Source organism: Antechinus flavipes, chromosome 2 (genome assembly GCF_016432865.1).
Source record: "Antechinus flavipes isolate AdamAnt ecotype Samford, QLD, Australia chromosome 2, AdamAnt_v2, whole genome shotgun sequence".
NCBI lineage: Eukaryota > Metazoa > Chordata > Mammalia > Dasyuromorphia > Dasyuridae > Antechinus > Antechinus flavipes.
The window spans coordinates 113,215,161-113,236,149 of NC_067399.1; the positions used below are offsets into that span (position 1 = coordinate 113,215,161).

At 36.3% G+C, this 20,989-nt stretch overlaps 1 protein-coding gene across 1 annotated transcript; it reads left to right on the forward strand.

The window, feature by feature from the left end:
- The first annotated feature begins 412 nt into the window (after window positions 1-412).
- Window positions 413-20,103, forward strand: MDH1 (malate dehydrogenase 1). The gene is made up of 9 exons (XM_051975377.1): window positions 413-528; window positions 6,713-6,811; window positions 9,025-9,121; window positions 11,647-11,822; window positions 13,365-13,487; window positions 16,694-16,870; window positions 17,969-18,082; window positions 18,346-18,435; window positions 19,758-20,103. The coding sequence occupies exons 1-9, from the start codon at window positions 526-528 to the stop codon at window positions 19,881-19,883; spliced, it is 1,005 nt and encodes a 334-aa protein (XP_051831337.1). The 5' UTR covers window positions 413-525; the 3' UTR covers window positions 19,884-20,103.
- Window positions 20,104-20,989: the final 886 nt, after the last annotated feature.

The window sequence follows — 20,989 nt, forward strand, 5'->3', positions numbered from 1 at the left end:
ATGAGTTTCCGGGTTGAGTGTGCTTGGCGCAGCGGAAGCCCACACATAACCTCCAGAGAAGAAAGTGTCCTAAACGATTCGCAGGACATCGCGTCGCCAAAGGGGCTGTCACTCCCTCCCTTTTCTACCCACCTCCCTTCTTCCCGCCAATTGCTGAGTGCCATCAAGGCGTCCTCTAAATCTTTCGACTCAATCCATCCGCTTGTTAGCTCCCTCCAATCAAGGAAACCCACAGGCGGGACTATTTGGCTCTGAAATGAACAGCGCAGGTAGAACAGTCAAAAGATAAGCGCTATGCCTTTCGGGAATTGTAGTCCTAAAGCTAAATGAAATGCTACCGGGCTGGGACAGTATAAGGATAGCGAAAAACTACACACCCAGAGGCCCTGGCAACTGGGATTCGCTCCTCCTTCCGGCTAATATCTCCTGTCCTCTTGGTTGCGTGCAGCTGCAGTTAGAGGTGACCCGTGTGGTTGGCAGTAGGTTAGTCTAGTCGTCGGTCGCCGAAGTTGTCCACTTTCAGCCATGGTAAGTGTCCAGGCCCTTGGACTCCCCTGTTAGCTCTTTTACTGATAGCGGGCCTCAGGCCTGGTTGGCTTTGAAACATAGGGGTGGGGGGGAGGAAAAAAGGGGGAGACAGCTGTGCAAGGTCGCTGCCCTTTTCCCCACCTCGGAAGCTTAAACCTTGGAGATCTTGAGGTCATTTTCTTAAGACCATTTAAATGACTCTGCTAGAGAAACGATTTCCCATACACACACCTGGAGGAAGGCTTCCCAGAGTGAGAGACTCTCTTGTTACCTGGGACCCCTTCTCACCAGGTGTGCATTTTCATTCGTCTTGGGATACTGCAGTCATGATCTATAAGAAATGACTGAAGGTTATGCTCCCACACCCCACCCTTTGGACACAGCTGAAAAATCCAGCCTGCCAAAAGGGAAGATTTGCCTATGTCCTTTACTCTTAAAATTATAGTTTTATCTTATTTCTGTAATTTTGATAAAGACGAGGGTGACTGTTCCTGTGGGAAATCTTTGGCTTCACAAATTGAGGAGGTGGTTGTGAAAGTGGCGCTTCCAGGTGCCCCAGATTAAGATCTACATTTGTGGGTGGAAACGTTCAGCCATATCTGATTTCACAAATGTAACCAGAATTATGATCCGGTGTCTAATTTGTATAAGTCTAGGACATGTATTGGATTCTTAATATCACTATCTAAAGAGAAGATACATATGCTGTCGACGACCCGTTTGTTACAAATCTGGAAGAAACATGTTTTAAATTCGATGCCCTCTAATCTCCCAAGATCTTGAGCTGTGGTTTCTTCTGATGGAAGGACAAAGGGCGGGGAAGGAGTCGATGTTAGTCTGACGTCGTCTGATCTGCATGCTCCTCTGGGTGATGGAGTCCTAACAGAAAATGGGGTTCCTGATATTAGTTATAGAACGAAACCTAAAATTCCTACTTCCATTGTCAGATTGAACATCCTAAATGATTGGTATGGTGATATTCATCTCAGTAATTGATTGAAGGAATTTATTATAGAAATAATTTTTATTGTCAAGTAATATAGAATTATAAAGCTTGAGAATAAGGGGATTTTAGTGATTATTTAACTATTCATTTTATAGATGAGAAAACTTCAGGGTGATTTTGTAACTTATCCCAAGGTCATATAGCTACTAATGACAGACTTACTCTTTGGTCTGGTACTCAAGACTGAAGGAAACTGTTGTGCAAATGATATTTTTATTTTAATAGAAGAAAAGGAAAAGACAAGACAATTCCTTTGGAACTGAAAGATTCCAATCGCTAAGGTCCTTTTATAAGTACAAAAAAATCTAAATATACAGAAAATTTTTAACCTAATTCCTTGCAAATATATCATTGGAACAACGCAGTGTTTAATTCCTTGAAGGTCATTCTGGTGCAGAGATAAAGCAAAGAAAATATAGTTGAAAGGACTACAGTTCAACTCTCTTCAATTTAAGATGGAAACAGAGACTAAGGAAGTAAAGTGATTTGCTTAAGATCATCTAAGTAGCAGATCTGTGATTTGAACCCAGAATCCTTTAACTCCAAATCCATACTATATTCTATACCCCCCACAAAAATCCCGTGGAAGATGGGTAATTTTCAGAACTGTAGCTAGATCTCACATGATTTAATTGTGCAGTTCAAGGTAATGCATGAAGAGAACTTAGTGGAAAAAAAGGAACTAAACAAGTTTTGTACACAGTTCATAGTTGAATTTATTTAAAGAGGAAATGTGTTGTTGGTACCTATTTGTGGCTCAAACAGAAAGGAGTAAGATGAAAGTACAAATGAAATTGCTTGTTATTTTGGGTACTTTCAAAGAAAAACTGAAGATAATTGGGAAGAAAGGGTGATTTATCATAGGAACACATTGTTGGCCTGTTAGCTTCAGGAGCCACAAACCTGTCCTAAAGGATATATTTTTATGAAAACAAAAATTAATATTGCCTACATTCCAAGGAAGGTCATGAGTTCCATGCTAAATACAGAAAGATATTCTTAATTTAAATCATGGAAGAATGCCCAGATAGATTACTATTATTTGTTCTGTGTTCCACTACTGACCAAAAGAAAATGAAAAGAATATCAACTCTATTTTCTTTTTTAAATCCTATTTTACTTTTTCTTCAAAACTTGTGATAGTACTTATACAACTTTTGTCAAATTGGGAATATATTATATATGTTATAGTTTATCAAATTGGATTAATGGAAAGATTAAAAGAGATCTTTCTATTTGGTTTTATAACTAAGAACTCAAAACTATTTTGAAGTGACAGCAATGGAAATTTTACTGTGCATTATTAAATTGTTCAAATGCATCATGGATCCCTATTTTTTAAAAGAATGATATTAAACAAGAGCATATGGTCAATTTTGTTACAAATTCTTAGCCATACTCGCCTTGAAAACTGAAATTTGTCATAAAAATTTATTAAGCCAACAGATTGTCAAATACTTTGTAAATGGTCACTTTCAATTGCCTAAATCAGAAGGAGGGATTGATATGCCATGAAATTATGCAGGAAATGAAAAATCAGATATTAGAATTTTCTGAAAATGGTAAAACATTCAGAATAAATAAATTTGACCCAATTTTTTTATTCAAACCAATTTTTGAATATCAATAACATATAATAATAAGTATCAACCAGTAAGCATTTGACTCCTCATTCTAGTATCCCAGTATAGTCTTGTGCAACTTCTTGGAGCCTCATTTTACCAGTTTGTAAAAAGAGGAGGTTAAACTAAGTGACATTTGAGAGACCACTAGCTTTGGAGTTATTTAGAGGTTCTAGATTTGAGACTTCACTCTACTTCTTCATTCTTGTTCTTGCTGGTGTGTGACAGAGGAAAAGAGTCCTAGGTGAAGATACAAATAATTTAAGTTCAGTTCTTTGCTCTGCCACCTACCCAAGCTGTGTTAAAACAGCCATCCCTGTTAGCCCTGTTTCCTCACCTATAAAATTAAAGGGGTTAAAATAAATGATCTCTCAGAACAAAAGATCCTCTATCTAATTTTGTGACCTTGAGCAAGTAATTTCATATCTGTAAAAAAGTTATACTATATGATCTTTAGGGTTTTTTTCATAGTGAAATATACTTATATCTCTGTTAAAATAATTTGCCCAAAGACAAAAATAAGAAAGCTGTCTGAAGTAGAATTAGGACAGATCCCTTCAGTGCCAAGTACTTCAATTTTGATCCATACTCACAGCATGTGATCTTGTTAAATTTAGCTTTATTATTCAGTCTCTAATAATCTGTCTGACTTTATAATTTAACGCTTTCATCCTCTGTTAGAATGGAACATATAATTTTTATTTTATTTGCTTATTGAAATATATAATATCCTTACCTATCAAGATTGGTTTCTCAATAACTAAGTGCTACAAAAACCCTTAGTGGATAACTTAGCGCTTGATAAGCGTTAAGTCCCTGTTCATTAGGGTACTCTGACTCTTTCATAATGTGAACATTTTTTAAGTTTTGATGGAGGAAGGCAGTAAGCATTTATACTGTATCTACTGTGTGCCAAGCACTATACTAGTACTTTTTCAAATGTTATCTCATTTAATCCTCACAACAATCCTGTACAATAGGTGGTGTTTTCCCCATTTTGCAATTAAGGAAACTAAGGTGAAGAAAGGTTACAATTAAGTGACCTGCCCTAAGTGTCCCACAGATCTCAGGCTCTATACTCTATGCCACCTATTTTCCTTTAGCTGAATTACACTTCATCTGGGAATCTTGAATTACTAGCAGTTATAGCCCAAGCTTTATCATGAATCCCAGATTTCTCAACACTCAATGTTCTAGAACCATTTTGCTTTAAGAGGAACCTTTGAGATCATCTGGAATGATGGTTCTTAAGTTATATAGTCCAGCCACTATTAGGGCTCCTCAAATCCCTTCCAGAGAGTACCTAGTCAAAAACATTTTCATTGCTAATATGGCAAGTACTTTTAGCACATAAACAAAAGCTCTTGGGGATGGATGTCCTCAATAATTTAAATAAACCTTCTCAGGGGTCCTGACATCAAAAAGCTTGAAGACTACTGATCTAATCCAATTGAATCATTTGATAAGTAAGGAAATTGATACCCAGAGAAATTAATTGAGTTGCCCAAGATCACCCCAGTATTAAAGTTATGGGATCAGAACTAGAAACCTAGATCTTTATGATTCTTAAGCTCATCCTCTTCTACTTGTTGCAGATTAGAAATCTTTCATTATTTTCATAAATGGTAAATCTATTCTAATTAACAAACATTTTGAAATAACAATTCTCATTTTATCAGATGTTTGTTATTTGCTTAATTATGATTTTCACAAAATTATCATTTAGATTTTTCTCTTCCATTCTATCCAGATTCTGGAATGTAGCATTTAGGGAAGTACAAGAGAATGGCAAGAACCATCATATCTCTTCTTGATTCCTCAATCCTAATTCATAGACTAATGATATAAATGAAATGATATGGTCACTCTGTTTCAGGAACAGAAATGTCACATTTTTCAAAATTTGGAAGGCTTGAGGAAGAGGTTAGGTTAAGACTCAGTTTTGAACTTTACCCTCTTGTCCAGCTTTTCAACTGGAACAAGTTATTTTACCTCTTTTTATAACTTAGGCCTCACTTTAGCACTTACCTAATAAATCGCTGTGGAATTCTCATCTCTGGAGATCCCTCTCCAGGGAGTGAGTTTCCCCATGCTGAGTAAATCACAAATGATTCTGCCCTAGGAAGTGGATATTTGGAAGGAAGTGAGAATATGGATGACATTTTGAAAAAGATTAATGTGTGTATAATGTATCTTATCCAGGAATATATTACTTATCATTTGGTTTGTTTAGTGTGGAAGTGTGAAGGCCTGAGAAAATTCAAGGGAAAAGTCTTTTTCTGGATTTTCATTTGAGATAAGGAATTCCTGGTCTTTAATAAGTTTGAGAACCATTTTTAAAAATGTATAAACAATTAAAATTTTCAGTATCTTTCCATCAGAACTTACAGCAAAGTAAAATAGAGCAGAATTCTTTCCCAACCCATGGTTAGAATATTATAGTAATGAAAATATGTTTGGGATTCTTTGTGTGCCACCCTGTTTATGACCACAGATGGCACTTCTAATACAATTCTCCTAAATGGATACCTTATTTCAGAAGAGGAACCAGACCAGAGAGAATATATATATCATTAGAGATTCATGATAATTACTAGAAACATTGAAGTACATAGGCTATTCATGGATCATCTTTGAATAAGAACAGTATATTAGAATGTTTTCATAAGGACTTAAGTTACATGATAATATATCTACATATGATGATGTTTATATTATATATAATATTGTTCTTTTCCTGTTTTCACAAAGAGGCAACTAGATGATTTAGTGACTAGATTGCTAAGCTTGGAATCATTAAGAACTGAGTTCAAATGTAGCCTCAGACGCTAGCTGTGTGATCTTGGACAAATCTTTTAACTTCTGTCTGCTTTGGGTTCCTCAGCTGTAAAATGGGGGTGATAACATCCCTTTCTGAGCTATAAAATTATCAGGAGAAAATACAAAATTTAGTTTTTAGCATCCAATTTCTATCTTCTAGCTAATTGGTTGTCGTAAGTAATCTTGAACCTATGAAAACTGATAAGAGCCATTGAAGAAAATGTGAATTATTTTCATTAAAACCTGTCTGTGCAAGTAACCTAGTGTTTCCAATGTAGTAACAGAGGTAGGAATTTTTTTTTGTCTCTGATGCTTTAACTTTCAGATCATACTATAGAAGGCAATATCACCATGTAAGTCTTCAGCAACCCCTTCCTAACACTTTTTTTACAATAGTCCAAGCAAACATGCAAGTCTGTTTTCCTCCTTCCACAAAGTGGAAGGTGTCCTGTTCTACCATGGGAGAAATTCTGCTTGAAAGTTAAGTTATATAAACCTTAAATGTTCCACTAAAAATCCTTTGAAGTGTATATAATCTTTCATGATATGCTTAATGAAATTTCAGTCTAATAAGCATTAAGATTATAATAGTATCTATTGTTATATATGCTCACAAAGATATAAATACCTGCACATATGAGTATATAATGATGGTTATAAAAGATTGAATATGTAATATTACTAGAGTAAAGTATCATTAACTGAAGTATAATTTGTGTATTGTTTTTTTTTAAAGGGTGAACCTGTCAGAGTCTTGGTAACTGGAGCAGCCGGTCAAATTGCGTACTCTCTTCTTTATAGTATTGCTAAGGGAGATGTCTTTGGGAAAGACCAGGTAAGACTACTTAACAAATTTTATTTAATCAAGTTCTATCAAAGTGTTCCTACTTGGCTTTACTCTTCCTTAATTTTTTTGAGGACACAATGCTTATAGGTGAGAAAACTAAGTCTAAAGGTAATAGAGTGATTGATTCTGTGTCACACAGTTAATAAATTGTAAGGATTTGATTTAAAACCCAGGTCTCCTGACTGTTCTCTTGCTCTTTCCTTCTAATGAAATATAATGATGTATACTGTAAAGGACTATGTAAATTGAAGCTATTGTTATTAACCAGTTGTCCTTACCTGGGCATTAGCAATAAGAGAGAAAACAGCTAATTCACTCATTAGGTAAGAGTTTGCTTTTATAAAATTGCTAAATGGGAACCTTGAGTGGTTCAGAAGTCTCAAGTTTAAAATGTTTAGTAACTTCTACAAATGTTTTAGCCTCCTCATGGCCAAATAACTGTTGAAATATTGTTGTAATGGAGGTAAATGTGTTTCATTGTAAATTTCAGACTGCAAGGAGTAATGGAACATTGTTTTCCTATATTGTAACTTTTGATCTTTGTTATTGTATATCCTAAACAAATCTATTTCACCTCTATGTGAAAAAGTATCAGAAAGTATCATCTTGTAGAAAGTGCATACTTACATGTGTGTGGATGGAACTAAATAATCTAATTCTTTTGGGATACTATAAGGCTAGACATGTATGCATCAGAACCACACTCATGTAACGCCATTTCCTTCCATGTTCTGAAAAGATCAAAGACATCTGGGTTTGGGAAAGGATAAAATAACTACTACAGGAAAACTTGTAATTCAAAATTCATTACCACACATTAGTATATCCCAGAAACCTATTCAAAAGCATTTCATTGGAATATATGGATGCAGATATAATATGTTTACTATTTTAGAGAAACCCAGTTCATTGTAAGTGCAGAGCATTGATTGAACAGGTAACATGACAAATAACTTTTAAATTTTCAGTATCTTTATTCTCCCCAAGAGCTAAATTAAGAGTTTCTGCTGTTTTTATTCAATGTTCTTTTGTATTATTGTCTGAAGCAACATGTATCTTTAAAAAAAAAAGTTTTGAAATTTAAAAACGTTCAGAATCTCCCAACTTCCCTCTCCCCCCCAAAAAAAAATCAAAATAAGAAGGAAAATCTTCCCCAAATTCACTAGGTTGGGACTGAAAAAATTCTGATAAGTTCTGTTTGTTTTCTGTTACCTTCAAAATCTACTTGAAATTCTGTTGACTTTTGGCCTTATTTTTCTTCCATGACTGTTTTCCTTTTTAAGTAGTTACTGTATTATGCAGGTCTAGTTTTAATTTTATTTTTTGTCACCTCGCATAGCTTTTTACTTTAACTTGATAACATTCCATTAACATATTATGTTTTTCAGTTATTCTGGAGTAGTTGGGCCTATGAAGTGGTTTTTAGGTTTTAGTTGCAAGTGGAGCAAATATGAATACTTTTGCACAGATTGAACCTTGTATGTTGTCTTTGGAATCCAGTCCCAGCAACAACTGAGCTTGGTCAAAATGTATGATCAGTTTTCTAAGTCTTATTGCAAATTACTTTATTACTTTCCAAAATATTTGTTCTAGTCTGCAGCCCACTAACACTATATCAGAATTCGGGCTTCCCCCAAAACCCTGCCAAGATGAGATTTTAATCACTTTATTGCTTTTTTTGCCACTTTAGTGGGTGTAAAGTAATTGTCCTGATTTGCATTTCTCTGATTATTAGGAAGTTTTGAGTTTCATACTGTTAATAAAGCTCTGTGTTTTTCCTTCATTAATTGTCTTAATATCTGTTAGCCATTATTCCATAGAAGATATGTATTGTTAACCTAATAAACATCAAGTTTGTTTGTTTTTAATAGATTCTGGACATTGGATTTTTTTTTCTGAATCATTTCTCCAGATATGCTCCCTCCAATGTGTCAGATTTTTTTAAAGTCCTTATCCATAGTTGAAACAAAGATATTACCCTATGAATTATTATGACTATGTAACTCAGTAAAATGACATATTTGTATTTGGACTAAGCCAATTAAACTGTTAAGTTTGTTTTGAGGAATACTCTATTATAGACTAACTAGAAAAATTGATGAGTGTGGAGAATAGCACTTAAATTCGTATGCAAAAACATTTGTTATTATTTTATCAGGATGTAACTTAAACATTAGAGTACTTTCTTTTTTGTTGGCTAGGCTCTTGTTCTTGTCTTGTTGGATATCACCCCCATGATGGGTGTGCTGGAGGGAGTAGTAATGGAACTGCAAGACTGTGCTCTTCCTCTTCTGAAAGGTCAGTACCTGGACACAAAGTATCTCTGTAGTAGAACTGTATCTGTTTCAAAACAAATTCAAATTCAAAACAAATTACCTTAGTTTTTTACTAAAGTGTTTAATCTCAAAATAGTACTAGATTGTGTATTACAAATGAACAGACTGCTAAAGGGGTCTAATCAGAATGCATCAGTGATAGGAGCAATCACATAATATCAGAAGTAGGAGTGATTTTATCATTGAATTCCCTCATTTGCTAGAAAAGAAAATAAAAGCCACAGAATCCATTTAATTGTTTATTAAGCAGTGATCATTTTCCAGGTACTGGGGATACAAAGAAAGAAGAAAAACCCTCTGCACTATGGCTCCAGGTTCATCATTCCAGCCTTATTTCACATCATTCCTTTAAAAATTCAATATTCAGTCCAGACTCTAGAGCAGGGGTCCTCAAACTACGGCCCACACGCTAGATGCAGCAGCCGAGGACGTTTATCCCCCTTACCCAGGGCTCTGATGCTTCTTTATTTAAAGGCCCACAAAACAAAGTTTTTGTTTTTACTGTAGTCCGGCCCTCCAACAGTCTGAGGGACAGTGAACTGGCCCCTATTTAAAAAGTTTGAGGACCCCTGCTCTAGACCATTAACTGTACTCCAGTTGTAACATTGTTCCCTGGCTCTGTGCACAAGCTGCCCTCCTCATTTCTGCCATTGTCAGTACCATTTATTCCTTACTTTGTATCCAGATTATCTGAGGACATGTTTTATCCCTCCAGTAATTATAAGCTCCTTGAAGGCAGAGTTTTTTTAATGGGTGCTTTATAAATATTTGCCAATGTGATGTCATTTACTCTGATACTTCCAGGATCTAATTTTGTAAGGTGGGTACTTCTACCATAAATGCAGATTGCTTCTGTACCACAGAGTAGATGCTTTTGAGTGCTAGGCTAAGAAATTCAAGTTTTAACGTTAAGGTGATAGAGAATACTTGAATAGAAGATTGGTGGGGTCAGAATTGTGCTTAAGGTTCTTGGCAGTAGTTTTTGAGGTTAGTTTACAAGGAGAGAACGTGGAATGGAACAGGAAGATCAATGAAAAAGTTACTGTAATAATATAAGTGGTAAGGAGCAAAAGATGAGTATTGGACATGATTGGAGAGAAAGGAACAAGTTCAAAATATATTCTATGTATTAAATTGACTAGATTTATAGGGCAGAGGAAAGCAAAAATGCCTCCCACATTTCTAAACTTGGATGACTGGAAGACATTTGAGTGGGAATGAGGTAAAAGAAAATGGATTCCATTTTTGGCCATATGAGTTTTAAGCTACTGACAGGTGGAAGTATCTGTTAGACCTTGAGCCGTTAGGGACTAGATTTCAGGAAAAAAGTTTGTGCCATATATGTATAGATTTTAAAGTCATGTGGATAACAATAATTGAATTGAATTGAATTCATGGAAATTGGTAAGATTGTTTAAAAAGAATGTGAAGAGAAGAGAGGCCTGGGGAAACCTACACTTAGTGAGTGGGAGCAGGATTTGAAATAAGTAAGGAGACTGAGTAGGGTGGTCAGAATCAAGAGAGGGAGTTTCATAGGAGCAAAGTGGTCAGTAGTATCAAAGCAGGAAAATCTAGGGGTATGAAGAATGAAACAAGTCCATTGAAATTAACAGTCAAAATTATTGATAATTGCTAGAAATGGTTTCAGTACAATTTTGTGTTTAGAAACCAGTTATTAGGAAGGCTAAAAAAAAAAAAATTGATGAGGTGAGAGGGGAAAGAACAAGCATAAATCATTGGTCTCAAAATTTCTTTGAGTTTATGCCCCAAACATAACTCCCACAAAATCTACTGTAATATTTGTATGTTATGAACTATATATAAATGTAGATACTATAAAAGGATGAAATAAAGATGAAACAAAAAATTTATTTCATTTATAGTAAAAAAAAAAATCTTTTTGCCTGAATTAAGGGATTTAAGAGGCATCTACTATAGTTTCATTGGATGTAGGAGAGGGAGGGCAGGTTGGCCAAGGCCAGAAACTGCTAAGGTAGATTGATGAAAAGATGAAGAACAAGAGTTGGCAGGCCTGGGATGGCCCCCTGATTTCACCCCAAGGAGAAGAGTACTAGTGACTGCTAGTTGACCATTTGGATTTATTTCAGTGCTAATTGTTTCTTCACATACCCCTATAGATTGTCCTGCATGACCCCTGCCATATCCATACCTCCATTTGGAAAAATGTATTGTTAGTGAAAGGCTAGGTGGGAGGGGTGAGGGAGGAGAAGGAGAAAAGAGAGAATGTGAAAGGTCAAGGTGATGGGAGGCATAAATTAGTAGATTTTGCTTTTAATTTTAAGGATAGAAAGTCCAATTTTCTGAATCCTGTCTTTTTTTCCCCATATTCTTATATCCCTCTATAGCCAACCAATGCATGATAGTAAAATGAAAGTGTTGCAAAAGTGAGGGTAGATTCTTTTCCCATCAAATCCCATAGATGTTAGTTTCTAATGAGCTTTCCTTTTTGTTTTATCTTACTCACAGAGGTCATTGCAACAGATAAAGAAGAGGTTGCCTTCAAAGACCTGGATGTAGCAATTTTGGTTGGCTCAATGCCAAGGAAGGAAGGCATGGAGAGAAAGGATTTGCTTAAGGCAAATGTGAAGATTTTCAAATCCCAGGGACAGGCTTTGGAGAAATATGCCAAAAAGTCTGTTAAGGTGACTAACTGCATCTTTTTTTTTTTTTTTAAGCTTGAAACATCTTGCTTTCAGCAAAGTAGATAGAAATGTTTTTTGAAGATCTTCCCAACAACTTGCCTTTATGTTGCCCAGTGGGTTAGTAAAATACAGTTGCAATATTCAAATGTGCTCTAATTTTTTTTTAATACACTATTTCTTTTTCACTTTGATTTTCATCATATTGGGGAAATCCATTTACAAAGGTTCCAGGAGATGTATAGTGTCTTTTAAAATCATGTGGCAGATTTCAAGAAAGCAAATATGTCATCATTGTTTGTTTGAAAATGTAATTTTCCTAGGATGTGTCATGAAAGAACACAAATGACACCTTTCATTGCATCATCATTGGCAATGTCCAGGAATGAACCTAATGGTCTGTGAGAGCCTTGATCACTAAACAAACATTAAGCTAAGTTTGCTATACTCTGCTTACTAAAGCAAGAAAAAAGGACTTTCTGGCTCATATAACTCATTTTTTTCAAAGCATGCTCTCTGATTTGAAGTTTCATTGTGTCTCAAGTATATTAAAATATTTCCTCCCAAAAAACTAAAAGTAGTTGTTCCATATGACATTTAATTAAGCTAATTTGCCTTCTGAATTCCTCCTTTGAATTTCTGAAAAGTTCTTTTTTCTCATTTCCTAACTCTTTGAGGGCTGTAATTAATATTCTTTCGGGGTAGGGGAGGGGCAAATGGCAGCAGACAGAAGAGTATCATTTCAGATTGCTTTTTTAAATTGAGACTACTAAGAGACCAGCACTGTCGATAAGAGGCTCATCGCCACTCTTTCTGTCCTAGCTTTATAGCAGCCAGATACTTTGCCTTTATTTAGGCATTCACCTATTATAATTTGATTTCTTGTAAAATAGTCACAAGAAATGGTGTTTTATGCATGGATTCATTTTTCTGTTAGGGATGTGAATTCTCCTATATGTCAGTGCATTTTTTGTGGCAGGTGAATGACAGGCATTGTTAAGTGTTCTCCACTGACATGAGATACAAAATGGCCAGAAGCTGACCTTAGTTCTCAGCCTTTAGTAACCAGAAGATAACTTGGTGATTAATAGTAGTCTTCTTTTGAGTGTCAAACCAAGCACTGATAAATGAAGTCAGTTTTCAGAAGGAAAACCTAATAGCAAACTCGCATCAATTTCATTTAGTTTCTGTGAACTTTCTGATTGTTGTCTCACAGGTTGATTTGAGTGCCTCTTTGCAAGTCTTTGTGTTTGTTTCAGTCATGTCCAGTTCTCCATGATCCCTTTTGGGGTTTTCTTGACAAAAGTTCCTGAAATGCTTTTTCATTTCCTTCTCCACTTCATTTTAACAGCTGAAAAAATAGGTTAGATGACTTTTTGTCTTAGAGCTAATAAATCTGAGTCCAAATTTGAACTCAGGAAGATGAGTCTGATACACTCTCTCCACTGCATCATCTTGTTTACTTTCATTCTCTGAGAAAGCTATTCCATTCATCAAAATATTGATAATATCACTTTTCTCTCTTATTCTTTCCATTTTTGCCAGGTTGTGGTGGTTGGAAATCCAGCCAACACCAATTGTCTGACAGCTTCTAAGATGGCCCCCTCTATACCCAAGGAGAATTTCAGCTGTTTGACTCGCCTGGATCACAACCGAGCTAAGTCTCAGGTGAGCAGAATTGATACTATACCAGCCATTCTCTTATTAACTTCCTTCCAATTTAGAAAATCTCATTAGCAAAGTTTCATATTAACTTTCCAAATATTTTGTGACCTTTCTAGATCATTACTGTCAAGTAGTTTTAAAAAATTTCTGTTGTTTCATCATTAAGTTTCTATGTTGCAACCTATATTTTTTAATTTGATGCTAATTTCTTAGTATATGTAAATAAGTCTGTTGATTTTCATGGTAGTAACTTACTACCTCTTTAGGTAATTTAGCTGAAATTCTTTATGATGTGCTTTATTCTCATTATTTCAGGTAGTTCCTCAGCTTTCTTCCTTTGATATGGTCTTATCCCCAGATCAGTATTGGCATCTCTAACCTACCCTGATGGTTTTTTTTTTTTTAAGGGATTTATAGGTCAGGCATAATCTGCAGAATACACTTAGAATTTTCATTTTTGAAATAGAAAATAATGTAGGACCTATTTCTCTTTCATGCTATTGGATATAAGGACTTGTCCAAGATTATACAGTTGGTCATTGTCTAAGGCTAGATTTGAACTCAGGTTTTCCTGACTCCAAGTCCAGTGCACTAACCACTGCACTCACTGTGTACTATCTAGTTACCTTGAGAGAATGGGTAAAAGGAGGTAGAATGTACTCTTTCACTAGATAATAAGATCTTAGGACAAGGGACTGTTTTTCGGGTTATGTCTCTTTATCCTATTATTTCAGAACTTATACAAGCATTCTTTTTTCCAAGACAAATTTTTCTAAACAGCACAGTGTCGGGGATAGACTACTGGACTTTCTATCAAGAAGATTTGGGTTCAAATCCTTCCTTAGAAACTATTACCCTGATCAAAACATATCACTCCTCTGTTTCAGTTTCCACATCTGTAAAATGCTAGGGAAGGGGCAGCTGGAAACAGACTCATTCTACCATGTCCCTTCTGAGTCTATCTGTTATTGTACAATAAGCCAGTGAGAATGGAAGTAAAAAACATTTCCTTTCTCTCACATGAGCTATTACTGTATTGAAACCTTTGCTTCAACATTCAAAGAACTTTCCAGACTTGGTTACCTAATAACTATCTCCAGAATGTGTTTGTATGCGTAGTTAGCAGAATCACAGGTTTGTGCACATGTGGCTATCAGCAGGAGCTAGCTGCCTAGTCACAACATGGAGTTTTTTTTTGGCCAAGAAGCTTCTAGACAGAGTCCATGTAACAGTTGCATCATTACCTTACTGCTAATCCCCAACAGTTAGCTATGAATGTGAGCTAATGACAAAGGAGCAGTTAACTATGAATGGATGTCTTCATGTTGGCCTTCAAGGCAAGCCCTTTTAAACCTTGTCCTCCATAGCATCCTGCCCACCTCTGCTGTCTTTGCAGACTCACCTATGCTTGTGATCCCAGGGAACAAAAGTGAATCCAGACTTGATCTTCCACCCTCCCAGTCATTTGGAGCCATTATGAGAGAGCAAATAGACATGTGGAAAGGCAAGAGAAGAATCCCTCCACAAGCACTAAAGGAGCATCTTCTCTTGCAAGGCCCTGTGCTAAGACATGTATGAACAGGGCCCTGCCCTGGCAGAGCTTACATTCTAACAGGAGGGATAACATGTACATATGTATAGGTATACACAGAAGCAATACCAGGTGATTGAGAAAGACAGTCTTATTGGATAAGGGAATCAGGGAAGGCTTTGTATAACAAGGAGCACTTGGGCAGAGTTTAAAAAGAAACTGGGGGGTAGAGGGGAGCTAGGTGTTGGAGTGGATAGATTCTGGCCCCCGGAGTCAGAAAGACCTAAGTTCAGATACATCCTCAGACAGCAGATATGTAGTAGCTGTGTGACTCTGGGCAAATTATTTACCCCTAAATATGAAAGAGAAGGGGAGGAAAAGAAAAAGAGGGAGAAAGTCCTGATGATGATGATGATGATAGGGGAAAGGAAAGGAAAAAACCAGGCATTCCACAAGAGGTATAAAGGGGAGAGCATTGAGGAACACTGGGCAAAGGCAGATATTTTGGGAAAGGAAATATTGTACATGAGGAAAGGCAAATACTTTAGTGTGGTCGGTCTTAAGTATGTCTAGAAAGAAATAATGTGTAAGAAGACAGCATAGGTAGAAAGCATCCAGGTAATAAAGGATCAAGAGTACAAAATTGTATTCAATATCGTTTTGGTTAACATGTACCTGCAGTGTTACTAAATGTCAACATCCATCAGTGTAGCTCAAATGCAAAAATGCAAAATTGGAACTTTGTTTCAGGAGATTGGAATCATGAATGCTTAACTGTCTTTTCAATTCTTCCAAAAGACTAGATTTCTCATACTTTGAAAATGTAAAACCAAAGAATATTGAAACTAGATGGGCCCTTTGAAATATCTGCTATAGCCCTCTGCTTCTGCAGATGGGGAAACTGAGGCTTAAGAAGTCTCATGAGTCCCCAAAGCATTCCTATTGAGCCAGTCATGATACTGGTTCTAAAGTATATTGTATCAAAACTTAGCTTTCTCTGTAATCTTTTCAGTCTTCTGATTGACTTGCTATATACACCCTAGATGAAGTTCTTATTTTCATAGAATTAGAATATATAGTTATAGATAGAGATAGGATCTAGATCTGGGGTTTCTTTGGTATGAGGAACTGCTCAGAGGTATGCTGAGCATACACCCTTTACTTAAGTATGTCAGCACCTCTGCAACTTTTCCAGTGTTAGACAAAGTGCCTGGGGCATTGAGTGGCTAAGTGACCTGCCTGGTCACATAGTCAATGTGGGACAACTTGACCTGAGCCTTCTCAGTTCCACTCCACAGGCTACTGTGTCTCTACATTGTGTGACCATAAATAAACCATTTCTTTGTCTGAAAGTGATGAATTTGGACCAGTATGCTCTATGATCCTATGAACTATTACTGTATAGTACTGAAGCAGAAAAACAGAATTGAATTTGTACTAATCTTGTAGATATTTTTAAAATTAAATCAATTTATCTCTCAAAGTGCTATGCAAAAACCAAAAACATACCAAGCTGCTTTCAGTGAAGGCTGCTAACTAAAACTGGTAGATTACAGATTTCAGCAAAATGCTTACATGTTCTCTCAAAATTTCAGAAATCTTTCAGTCCTTGTTAGAAGTAGATTCCAAATATGTGTAATGCTTAATTCCTTAAAATGTATATTTTATATTAAATTAGATTGCTATTCGACTTGGATTGACCTCCAATGATGTCAAGAATGTCATTATCTGGGGAAACCACTCCTCCACTCAGTATCCAGATGTTAACCATGCTAAGGTTAATATGCAAGGGAAAGAAGTTGGTGTTTATGAAGCTGTAAAGGATGACAGCTGGCTCAAGGGGGATTTTATCTCGGTGAGTCAAACCAATGAGGAATATCATACATCATGATTCCTATGCTTTACTTACCTCTCATAAAATTGGCGGACTATAAATACATGAACAAATACATTGGGACACTCATTTAATTGGAAAGGTTCTTAGCTTATTTTTCACTCATCAGTGCTGGAATATAAGTATATTATGGGCAAAGCTTTCCTCAGCAATTCTGATCTTTATTCTTCATTTTTTCAATTTTTTATCCTTAGTTTGCCCTTGTTGATTAGTTGATTGTGTTCCATAGTTGTGGTTGTGTGTGTGTGTGTGTGTGTGTGTGTGTGTGGCCGGCCACACATCTATGTCTCTGTGTTGGTCTGTCTGACTAGATTGTAAATGTCTTGTTGCAGGGATGTGATACCTTCAATTCTTTTGTGTCCCCTCCCCATTCTTTTCTCCCAGGTAGAGATCATTTTCCAAAGTAAATGCTTCTTTTTTGTTGACTTAGGAGCTAATTCTTAGAACATGGGACTTTCATTTAGTGATGGATTGCACTGAAAACTTGGATCATATTTCTGGTCCCAAGATATCTGGAAAAAAAAAAAAAGAATTTACATGCTAAGCTGTAGAGTTATCTTCTTTTGGTCTGAATTCACAGTTGTGTCTTGGAAAACAGATTACTCTTGGTAGCCCATGATATGAAATATTACAAACATATCATATTACAATCACACATAATCACTGTTGCCTCCATTCTGTTCAGTTATTACCAAAGTTAGTTGTAGCAGTTGCAAGAACATCATGATTCGGTGGACCTTGCTGGGACTTGACAAGTCTCTCTGCCCCCCAGGACTCTTTCACATTGTTGGCATAAAACATATAGGCAGTAGGGCAGAGGGTGCCCTGGAGCAGATCCAGTTGTTATTGTTGTATTATTGATATGAGATTTTACAAACCATTGTGCTTTTTTGTGTGGTTGGTAGGATTTTTATCTAGATTCAAGTATCTTCTGGTTAACATTCCTTAAATAGTACAGTGTCTATTTACATTTGATTCATTGCTTTGTGAGTGACAGCTTTAAATAGATAGGAATTCTGAATAGCACAAGCAAGTAATCCATTTTTCTCCCTACTACAGACTGTTCAACAGCGTGGAGCAGCTGTCATTAAGGCTCGGAAATTGTCTAGTGCAATGTCAGCTGCCAAAGCAATCTGTGACCATGTCAGAGATATCTGGTTTGGAACTCCAGAGGTAATCATTGAGTAATTTCCATAGACTAGCTAGCCTTTCTTTATTTGCATATTTGTTACCTGCATTTCTCAGAAGTGACCAGTTAGTGATAGCAATTCCATATTATACTCCTTCATTATCCACAGGATTATATATTAATAAAGAAATAAGGGTAGAAAGAATGTGTTTCAAGTCGTATTAGCATATGTAATAAACTGGTATGTGAGGCTCAAGGGCGGGGAAAGCTAGCACTGCCTCTCAATAAATTGTCATGTTGTTTTCAGGGAGAGTTTGTTTCCATGGGAGTCATCTCTGATGGCAATTCCTATGGGATCCCTGATGATTTGCTCTACTCATTCCCTGTTGTCATCAAGGTAAGTTTCTTGGGCCTGGAGCTGGTTTCTCTGGACTATGTTGTAAGTTAACTAGAAGTGGCCTTATTTTTTTTTTTAAACTAAGAAAGAAATTTTTCCTCAGACTGAATCACAATTAAGCCTTGATATCAGATGCCTATAATAATACAGTAAGGGGCCTCTATTACTGCCATGGAAATCAGTAAGAATAGCCAGGAGAAGCTTTGTGCAGTGGATAGAGGGCTGTCCTCAGTCCAGGAGAGCTTTGAGTCATGTCACTGTCTCAGCAGCTCCCTCAAAGGACTCCAACACATCACAGTCACAGTCTGAACAGTAACAACAAATTCGTCCCAATACTAGTGTTGGGAGAATACATATTTCCTAAGTAAATACTTATTTTAAAATGTTAATCCAGTGTTTTTTCTTCATGCTACTTAAGTTCAGTGCATATTTTAATATTTAACTGCCCTACTTCAGGGTGCCTACATAGTTCAGTGATTTTGAAGAAAGAAAACCTCTCTTTTGTCCCTAGTTAATGACATCTGCACTATGATTTTTGACTTTTTCCATTTTAAATCTAGAGAAGGGAAATTTGAAAGTTTTGAAAATTGCAGCAAGATTATTGAGCAGTTCTGTTTGTAAATCTTAGCTTCAGCCCAGCCTGGTGGTGGGCAGAGCACAGACCTGGGAGGCACAGATCTTGGCTGTGTCACAACCTGAGAGATTCCGTTTCCTTGTCTGTAAAATTGAGATATAATTACAGCTAATATTCATAGAGTGCTTTAATTCCATGGAACTTACCTCATTTGACCCTTACAATGTGATGTGGGTGCTATTACTGTCCTCATTTTCCATGTGAAAAAATTGAATCTGAGAGTAATCCAGTGACTAGCTCAAAATCAGAAAGCCAGTCTGATGCCCACATCCAGCACCCTGGCCACTATGCCATAGTCATAGCTCTGGTGATAGACAGAGGCATCTCAGGAGGGGAGACAGCACAAGTGCTCTTGCGGTCAAGTCTTGCTTCTGACACGTTTACTTCATGACCCTTCACAAAGAAGGGAAGCTCTTGGTGTCCAAGGCAGCGCTCTTAGTTTCTTAGGTGAAGGGCTGGTACCAATCTGCACGCTAGCTAGAGAATATTACAAGGAGTCCCACTACTGATCAAAAGAATAAAAAGGGGAAGGGAATAAGCATTTGGATATGCCTGCTGGGCGCCAGGCAGTCTGCTAAATGCTTTATTAACATTGTCTCATGTGGTCCTCATAAAAACCCTGAGAGGGAGGTAGATATATTGTATAACCATTGACTATTACTGACTTGCCATCATCATTTCTTAACAGAATAAGTCCTGGAAATTTGTGGAAGGTCTCCCTATCAATGATTTTTCCCGTGAGAAGATGGATCTCACTGCAAAGGAATTATCAGAAGAAAAAGAGACCGCATTTGAATTTCTTACCATTGCATGACTAGATAAAAATTATGGTATTACAAAACACATAAAAACTGAAGAATATAAATGTCGTCTTTAAACTTAGTACCAAATAATGATACTGTATTTGACAAACTACATATGAAAAACCATGCATTTAAAGATTGTGTTCTTCCTTGGTACATATTTGTGCCTACCATGTCATCATGTTATCAAATGATGTTAGTGATGAAGTCTCAATAAAAATGACTGACTAATTTGGGTGTCTTGTGAATTAAAATTAGATCTGTTACACTTTTTTTTTCTTATAAAGGAGATGATTGAGCCAGTGGGCTAGAGACAAAGAGGAAAAGGATAAAGATTTTGTTTTATTTATTTATTTTAATTCTTCTTTTTGCTTTTTTGTTTGTTTGTTTGAGATTGAGTCACTCTGTTGGATCTAGAGTAGAAGTGTAACCACCCAAATACACTGCTAATCATCACAGAAGGATAACCTGCTCCTTTCCAACCTAGACCAATTTATCCTTCAGCCATCCAGGTAGTACCATCCCACCTCCACCCTCCCAGTCTCAGGGCTTCATCAGCCACACAAGCAGCTGTATCCCTACCAGAAATCTACCAGTCTCTGCCTCCCATGCCCAACTAACATTAAAAAGGAAATATTCAGATACAAATTTTTGGGAAACAAGTCGTTATTTAAGGATATTAAGGATTAAGGATAAGGATTAATAGATGTTCCTTAAATTTGCATATTTTTCTGGTTTTTGTGTAATTTGTATTTAGTCTTTACAAGATTGAGTAATCTTTATAATTATTGCTTAAGTAGGTTGGACTTTTCGTTTGTTTTTGTTTTTTCCTGGTGTCAATCTCAGTCATGCACTGTTGGGACTAGGACATATAGGGACCCAGTTCATCCCAGTATTTTAGCAAATAGCTATTCCCTTCCTAGAACTAAAATGCAAAGACCACTTCTCCAGGAGTATTTGCTCAAGATAAAGGCAAAAGTACTATTAGATTCTGTGAAAATTTGCACTAATCCTAAGGACATATTCAACATGTTGCCAGAAATCATGTTTCTCAGAAAGTGACAGAAACTGTCAAAAACCAAGCTAACTCAGTAACTACTCTTGTTTCCCAGCTTTT

Bases quoted from the DNA above. Each gene is read 5' to 3' on its own strand.
- MDH1 (XM_051975377.1), top strand. The intron at 9,122-11,646 runs GTCAGTACCTGG...TCTTACTCACAG, and splicing joins TGCTCTTCCTCTTCTGAAAG to AGGTCATTGCAACAGATAAA. The intron at 18,083-18,345 runs GTAATCATTGAG...TGTTGTTTTCAG, and splicing joins TCTGGTTTGGAACTCCAGAG to GGAGAGTTTGTTTCCATGGG.